The sequence below is a fragment of the Mirounga leonina genome, unplaced genomic scaffold (assembly GCF_011800145.1).
Source record: "Mirounga leonina isolate KUSES-001 unplaced genomic scaffold, KU_Mleo_1.0 Mir_101664, whole genome shotgun sequence".
Classification (NCBI taxonomy): Eukaryota; Metazoa; Chordata; class Mammalia; order Carnivora; family Phocidae; genus Mirounga; species Mirounga leonina.
The window spans coordinates 20,570,431-20,579,233 of record NW_023270175.1 but is presented as its reverse complement, the minus strand read 5'-3'; the positions used below and the strand labels follow the sequence as shown (position 1 = coordinate 20,579,233).

General features: G+C 41.8%; 1 protein-coding gene across 1 annotated transcript in view; it reads left to right on the top strand.

Annotated features, from left to right (window-relative positions):
- AIFM1 (apoptosis inducing factor mitochondria associated 1) overlaps positions 1-8,803 on the top strand; it is a 34,558-nt gene that overhangs the window by 11,013 nt on the left and 14,742 nt on the right. The window contains exons 3-6 of the mRNA XM_035008575.1: positions 4,100-4,199; positions 5,496-5,620; positions 5,748-5,878; positions 7,285-7,375. Coding sequence (XP_034864466.1) covers positions 4,100-4,199; positions 5,496-5,620; positions 5,748-5,878; positions 7,285-7,375 — 447 coding nt within the window. The remainder of the gene's footprint in view (positions 1-4,099; positions 4,200-5,495; positions 5,621-5,747; positions 5,879-7,284; positions 7,376-8,803) is intronic.

Below are 8,803 nucleotides of genomic sequence, written 5' to 3'. Positions count from 1 at the left end.
CAGGACCCTGGGATCATGACCTGAGCCAAAGGCAGATGCTTAACGACTGAGCCACCCAGGCACCCCTGGATTGGTTTTTTTTTTTTTTTTTTTAAAGATTTTATTTATTTATTTGACAGAGAAAGAGACATCGAGAGCAGGAACACAAGCGGGGAGTGGGAGAGGGAGAAGCAGGCTTCCCGCCAAGCAGGGAGCCCGATGTGGGACTCGATCCCAGGACCCTGGGATCATGACCTGAGCCGAAGGCAGACGCTTAACGACTGAGCCACCCAGGCGCCCCCCCTGGATTGTTTTTTTTTAAAGATTTTATTTATTTATTTGAAAGAGAGAGAGTGAGAGAGAGCACAAGCGGGGGAAGAAGCAGAGGGAGAGGGACAAACAGACTCCCCACTGAGTAGGAAGCCCAACAAGGGGCTTGATCCCAGGACCCTGGGATCACGACCTGAGCCAAAGGCAGCTGCTTAACCAACTGAGCCCCTAGATTATTATTTACTTATTTGAGAGAGAGAGGGAGATGGAGAGAGAGGGCACGAGCAAGGGGGAGGGGGAGAGGGAGAAGCAGACTCCCCACTGAGCAGGAAGTAGGACACAGGACTTGATCCCAGGACCCTGGGATCATGACCTGAGCCAAAGGCAGACACTTAACCAACTGAGCCACCCAGGCACCCTTGGGGTCTGTACTTTAAACCAGTGGTTTTTACATTTCTCACCACAGTTCACAGAAAAGTACATTTTATCTGGCAACCTGTTATATAACTATAAATACATAAAACTCAAACAAAATTCAAAATAATACTTAGTAGGTGTGACATACTCTGATAGTTTTATTCTCTTCTATTTGTTTTTTTAATGCTGATTATAACCTTACTAAATTGATTTTACCACCCACTAATGGGTTGCAACCTTAATTTGAAAAGCACTGATCTGAACAGCACTTCTTTGGCTTAGATTGCAAGTAGGAACTCCTGATTGGTGTAGATGTGGACATTCCTCCTTGTCTTGCTAGTGACTTTCTCTAGGACTGTAGACAGATCTGATCTCAGTCCTGTTACTTGTCAGTGAGCAGAGCCTAAGTAGCCTTTAGACTATTTAATGAGATTTAGTATTGGGGCCCTTTGCCCAACTTGTTCAACTGGTTGTTCAACTGGTAAAATCATATTGCCTCATAAAATGACCTTTTTCCTTTCAAATTTCTTCAAGACAAATAAACACTGCCATATTAATCTGTTTAGAAAAGTTGCCTCCAGTGATATTTTTCACAGATTTGTAGTTTTTCTTAACGCGACACGTATTCATGCCACTAATTGGAAATCTGTGCAAACTGGGAATACAGTAATACTTGGGGGAAAAGTAAATTTTTATTTAGTATGTCTGCAAACATTTTTATATCAGAATATTTACTTAAAAACTAGATACGTAAATATGTATATAAATATATGACGACCCTCATTTTTGTCCTTTCCCCACTAAACCTCAAGATTTTTCTTGGTCGGGCGCCTGGGTGGCTCAGTCGTTAAGCATCTGCCTTCGGCTTGGGTCATGATCCCAGGGTCCTGGGATCGAGTCCCACATGAGGCTCCCCGCTCAGCAGGAGGCCTGCTTCTCCCTCTCCCACTCCCCCTGCTTGTGTGTCTCTCTGTCAAATAAATAAAATCTTAAAAAAAAAAAAAAGAACAGTAAATAGGCTAATGTGGTTAAGAAGAGCACCAAGAGATAAGGTCACAGATGCCATATTAAAAAAAAAAAAAAAAAAATTTTTCTTGGTCTACTCTACCCCTCACATGTGAAGCCACTGGGTCTAGGCTATTTTTGGCTATCTCTCTCCATCCAAACATGACCCCAGTTTATTTCTCTGTTTACTCATGTTGACCAGCTTTAAGCCATCTTTTTATGTAAAATTCCCTTTCTTAAAAGAAATTTTTTTTTAGGTGTGGGTAAATACTGGATTCGTGTATGGTATCTGATGGCAAGGTAAAAACTTTATTCCTGAAATTGATGTCAGTTGAATTCATTTTATTAATGTGATGAATTTAGTGGTGAATTCAAGGAATAGCCATTCACTTTTAACATACCGTCCTTAATTTTCTAACCCATTCATACCATATGTTAGATATTTCCAGGCTGATAAATGTTAAGTCTGGGGTCCAGGTTCCTCCTTATAGCCCACTGCCTAATGGGCTGCTCTGTATAGGGCTCATAGAAATATTCTTCAGGGACGCCTGGGTGGCTCAGTCCATTAAGCATCTCCCTTCAGCTCAGGTCATGATCTCAGGGTCCTGGGATTGAGCCCCACGTCAGGCTGCCTGCTCTGCGGGGTGCCTGCTTCTCCCTCTGCCTCTCCCCCTGCTTGTGTTTGCGTGCTCTCTCTCTCTCTCTCTGTCAAATAAATAATAAATCTTCTAAAAAAAATATTCTTCAAACATGTTTTATGACACTTGTGATTGTCCTTACTTTCTCCATTTTGTGATGAATTCACCACTAAATTCATCACATTAATAAAATGAATTCAACTGACATCAATTTCAGGAATAAAGTTTTTACCTTGCCATCAGATACCATACACGAATCCAGTATTTACCCACACCTAAAAAAAAATTTCTTTTAAGAAAGGGAATTTTACATTAATTAACGACCTGGGATTTCAGTTAACATCAGTTACTTAAATTTTCGTCTTGTTGAGCCTTTGGGGTACAAAAGAGCAAAAGTAAAACAAGTCATTCTTGCCTATTTTTTTTTAAATTCCAATAAATTCCAGTGCTGTACGTTAAAAAAAAAAAAAAAAAAAACTAGTCATAATGCTAACGGACACTTCAAGTTGAACAGCTAGAGAAGATAGTAGATTTGAAATAGGTGATTAAACAAGGTATTTAACCCTTGGTAAATACCTAAGTGTCAAAAGCAGGATAGACTATTGAGGGAAAGATGAGTTACTCTGTTAAGACTAGGATATAGGCAGTCATGTTTCAGGGCATTAGCCGAGTACCCAGCAAAACTTGGAACGTCTCCCAAGAAAACGTAATGTCCCAGCTTCCTACCCAGAACTGTATAGATTCGTTTCACAGCTAGTATCCACAGCTAAGCATGGTCCAAAACCCCTTTTATAAAATTTAACCCTGGAGCGCCTGGATGGCTCAGTCGGTTAAGCCTCTGACTTCGGCACAGGTCATGATCTCGGGGTCCTGGGACTGAGCCCCACATTGGGCTCCCTGCTCGGCAGGGAGTCTGCTTCTCCCTCTCCCTCTGCCACTCCCCCCACTCGTGCTCTCTCTGTCTCTCTCTTAAAAATACATAAATAAGGGGCGCCTGGGTGGCTCAGTCATTAAGCGTCTTCCTTCGGCTCAGGTCATGATCCCGGGGTCCTGGGATCGAGCCCCGCATCGGGCTCCCTGCTCCGCGGGAAGCCTGCTTCTCCCTTTCCCACTCCCCCTGCTTGTGTTCCCTCACTCGCTGTGTCTCTCTCTGTCAAATAAATAAAATCTTTAATAAATAAATAAATAAAACCTTTAAAAAATAATAAAGTTTAGCCCTTTATTCGTCTAGTATAAAATGATTTTCTTTTAAAAAAATTTTTTAAAAAGATGGTAAAGACAGCTTAAGAGGGGAGGAAAGTCATTCAGGTATTAATGAATATACATTTGTTTTATTTCTTTATAAAAGCTTGTAAAAATTAAAATCAGTGTAATTCAGGGCGCCTGGCTGACTCAGTCGTAAAACATGTGACTCTTGATCTCAGGGTCATGAGTTTGAGCCCCACGTTGGACATAGAGATTTCTTTTAAAAAAGAAAAAAAAAAAAAGAAAAAAAATTATTTCCTTTTTTTCTTTAGCTGTACCTTCAGACTTCAATATAAGGAAAATTCTTTACATAGAGCCTAAGGAAATTTGAAACTGGAACCTTTTCATCGGTGTACCTATGTTCTTTTTAGACCAAGTGTGTACATACCCGATATTTTTTTGAGAAAATAATTTTGCCTTAAGTGATTTTAACATAGAACTTACTTCATGTAGACAAAAGTTTCTCATTTAATTGAAAGATAATGATATTACTTACGGTATGAGCTAGCTTTATGATGACATTTTCTCCATGTTTGGATCTGCAGGCCTACAAGACTATAAAAGATGATCAAAAAAGATATGATGAAAGAATGTCAGGGTTAGGGCTGACACCAGAAGAGAAACAGAAAAGGGTCACGTCACCTGGTGAGTATTATTTGAGACTCAGTATATGAAGGGCAAGTTAAAAACAGTTTGGGTGCTATGCTTTGCAGATGTCTTATTGACATGACAATGCTGTGAGATTGTAAGCTTCCAGAAACTGTGGAATTACCCCAGACCTGGGAGCAATTTGTTAAGGTATTTGACTGGAATTTGGGTTTGAGAATAGCTATTAATGAGGATTATGATTGGCTGTTTTTTTTTTTAATATATTAGACTCTTAAAAGGCAAGCTTTATTAGCCTGGTGATGGGTATTAAAGAGGGCATGTATTGAATGGAGCACTGGGTGTTATACGCAAACAATGAAACATGGAACACTCCATCAAAAACTAATGATGTAATGTATGGTGATTAACATAATAAAATAAAATTTAAAAAATAAAAATAAATAAAAAATTTTAAAAAGGCAAGCTTTAAATTCAAAAGGCAAGCTTGGTGAGGATAATTGTTGGAAAAGACATGAAGGCTTTTTTTTTCCAATGAGGAAATTCTTTTGGTTTGTTTTTGTTCCCCTTTAGAGTCTTTGGAGTTTTCAAGTTGTTAAGGATATATTTGTTTTCCTAAAGCATATAGCACTAGCTGTCACTTCCATCCCCAAGACTGGCTTGATTTTTCAGAATGAAATGTTTTAATCCCTTAATAAGCCCTACAACTCTGGGTGGGCGATTTACATTGCTCTCTTCAAAACACCTCCTTTTTCTTGAACATTGTATAATAATCCCCAATTGACCTGCTGGGTTTTCCCCTTTTACTGCTAACAAAAGGTGAAACTGAACTTGGTATTTTTCTGTTGATCATTAGGAAGTTAGTGGGAAGAGCAGAAGCTTTCTGATATATACTTTCTGATGTATTTTACAAATAGACTATTTAAGCTAGGTTCTGGTTCTGACAGATGTAATGAATGAATGACGTTGGCCAAATCATTTGCCTCTTTGGGGGGTATTTTTCACTTATGAAATGAAAAAGTACTTGCTTTTCTTGTTCATCAGGCTGCTGTGAAGTTTGTCAAGATTAATGTAGGTACAGTCTTTGCTAGCTTTATGTAAAGGATTGAAACAAGTACAAGGTGATTTTTTTTTTTTAATAGTGGCAAGGAGAGGCAGCTGGCTGGCTGGCTCAGTTGGAGGAGCCTGTGACTCTTGATCTCGGTCAGAGTCATGAGTTCAAGCCTCATGTCAGGTGTAGAGATTACTAAAAAATAAATAAGTAAACTTTAAATAGTGGCAAAGAGTCATCTGAGATTTTAAGAAAATTCACCCTGTCTGGTGTGTTGCTTCCAGCTCCAGAAAGAGAACCAGTTCCTCAAGTCAGGGTACCAAGTCACGTCCCATTCCTGCTCATCGGGGGAGGCACCGCTGCTTTTGCTGCAGCCAGATCCATCCGGGCTCGGGATCCTGGGGCCAGGGTAAGGCACACACTCTTCCACTTGGCACGGAGGGTAGAGTCTGCAAGTACTTAGCCAGTGTCCGCACTTTGACATCTGCCTCTTAAATGACTTGGCTGTGATAACTGTCATCATTTTCTATCTGAAGGTACTGATTGTGTCTGAAGATCCTGAGCTGCCATACATGCGACCTCCTCTTTCAAAAGAACTATGGTTTTCAGATGATCCGAATGTCACAAAGACGCTGCGATTCAGACAGTGGAACGGAAAAGAAAGGAGGTGCGTTCACTTCTGTAAAATGGGCCTGACTGGCAACTTGAACTGAGCACAGGGCATTGGTCAGGAGTTTGCACAGACCGTGTGGAGTCTGCTGTGGTGCACACTTGGCACAGTGTAGAGGCAATGGCAAGAGTCCTGGATTCTGTTACCCGATCTGCCAACAAGTAAAGCTGTAATGTTGGCCTCCGAAGGACTAATGCACCTATTTCCAGGACCTTGCTGTTAGACTTCTGCCGTGAAGATCAGCTCGGCCTGTGTTGTCACTTCCTTACATTACACTTGCCGAGGTGTCTCCCGTAAAAGCAAAAGAGAAGACACTGTTCTCTGGAGTGTTCCTTGACACCCTAGTAGGCGTGCAGAATTGCGGGAACAGAGTGGAAACACTATAAGGAAGAACCTCGTTATTAAGATGTTTGCATGAAAGACTTGGAAAGACAGGTCCAGAAGCCTTCTCCTTCTATAGGACTCCATGGGTCTCTTGATTCCAGTACCATGTTTTTGGGTTCTAGTTTTTTTCTCACTAGTGATCACTTTGATACTGGACTAAGTTTTACAGATCTACCCACCTCCCTCACTCCCATTATCATGTTCTATTCTCAAGCAGGATGCATACTGTCAATTATGTTAGCCATCCCTTCATTAATATCTCATAGCTAATGTGGCAAAGTCCTCTCAGGTGCGAGACCTCGCTGTCCATTGATCAGCACCATTCTGGACAACTCATTCGGGTGGATGTGTGAATACCAGCTCCCTGGGTGGTGTTCTTGTTCTAATTTGGGGGGTTTTTTGTTGTTTGTTTTTTTTTAAGATTTATTTATTTGAGAGAGAGAGAGAGTGTGCAGTGGGTGGAGGGGCAGAGGGAGAGGGAGAGAAAGAATCTCCAGCAGACTCCCTGCTGAGCACAGAGACCGACAGGGGGCTTGATCTCATCACTCTGAGATCATGACCTGAGCCGAAATCAGCAGTCAGACGCTCAACCAACTGAGCCACCCAGGCGCCCTTTCTTGTTCTAAATTTGAACCTAAATCCAGAGCAGGGTTTCTCAACCTTGGTACTATTGGCATTTAGGGCTGGATAATTCTTTGTTGTGGGGGCTGTTCTGTGCGTTGTAGGATGTTTAATAGCATCCTTGGCCTCTGCCCACTAGATACCAGAAGCCTCCCTCCCCCTAAGCTGTTACAGCCAGAAATGCCTCTAGGCATTGCCAAATTGCCCCCAGGTGAGAACCACTAGTCTAAAATACCTTTGTGTAAATAAGTCACTACCAAGATTTATTGGACTTGGAAACTTACTCTGGAAAATGTTCCTAAGAGTTTTCATGATTGAAACAATTTTACTAAAGCTTATGGGGGAAGTTAATGGCAGTTCCAGGTGCTTATAACATTTTCTCCCTCTTCTCTATACAGCATATATTTCCAGCCACCCTCTTTCTATGTCTCTGCTCAGGATCTGCCTCACATTGAGAATGGTGGTGTGGCTGTCCTCACTGGGAAGAAGGTGAGCTAGTAGGCCACTTCCCTTGTCAAACTCCATGTGGGCTGCAAGTATGGTGACTTGTATTCGCACTACGATTTACATCTGTCCTGCCATTGTAGTTCATCAAAGAAGGATCGAGTCATTTTAGGCTTGCTCTTGCCAGTCTTCACTGCGTGGTGTTTCTTCTCGGGGGAAGCACTAATCTCAAAGCCTAGAGAAGCATGTCAACTAAACTTTCCCAGGGAAGTCAAACCATTGGGGACAGTGACCCTGAATCTGATCCTTCTCCAGATTTGCTCCTCTGCCCTTCCTTTGTCTTCCTATTTTCCACACTAACATTTCTTTGGGATTATTGATGACAAGAGATTGACAGCAGTATATTATTCAGGATAGTAAAATAATTTAGGCATTATGTCAGCATGGGAAGTATCGTTAGACTTTACAAAGGTGAGTGCCTGAGTAATGGGAGCAGTTATTGGAGGGCATTTGTGGGGTCCAGGGAGGGTTTTGTTTTGCTATGTTATGTTTCATTTTTGTTAATGGGAGGTGTGAGAGTGTATTTGTAAACTAATGGCAATGTTCCAGTGGAGAGGGAAGGGTTATCAGAAGGAGCAAAGTCCAGAGTAGATGGGATCCAGAGCACAAGTGGAGAATTGACCTTTGCTAGGCATAAGCCCACTTCTTCTATAAGGAGACATAGGCAGAGGAGGTGGATATAGGTTTATGGATAAGCTGGTAATGAGGGGCACCTGGGAGGCTCAATCGGTTAAGCGGCTGCCTTTGGCTCAGGTCATGATCCCAGGGTCCTGGGATCGAGCCCCATATCGGGCTCCCTGCTCTGCGGGAAGCCTGCTTCTCCCTCTCCCACTCCCCCTGCTTGTGTTCCCTCTCTCACTGTGTCTCTCTGTGTCAAATAAATAAATAAAATCTTTTTTTTTAAAAAAAAAAGCTGGTAATGAGACATTAGGTATTAAGTATCCTCTGTGTGTAAATAACACACAGACCCTGCTCTCTAGGGCTTAACAGTATTTAAGAAAAAACAGGAACGATAATCATAACACATAGATGTGGAGTAAGAAAGATAGGCACAGTGTATTGTGGGAATTACTGGGAAACCTGCCCAGTATAGAGGTGATTTCAGGGAAGGCTTTCTGGAGGAGGAGGTCTTATAGAATGGGAAATTTTATGGAATGAAGAAGAATTCACCAGATTCGTGGTAAGTGAAGAGAATTCAAGTAGAAACCAGCATAAGCAAAGGTACGGGGGTATGAAAAAGCACCTTTGGTGCAGGGAAACAAGCAGCTAGCTACTGACAGAGCAGAAAGTATAAGCTAAAGAATGGCAAGAGATGAAAGCGAGACGTTACACAGGGTCCTGACCATGGAGAGCTCTGTTGTATAGAAGAACTTGAGCTTTTCCCCATGGGCCCTGAGGGGCTCTTGCATTTTA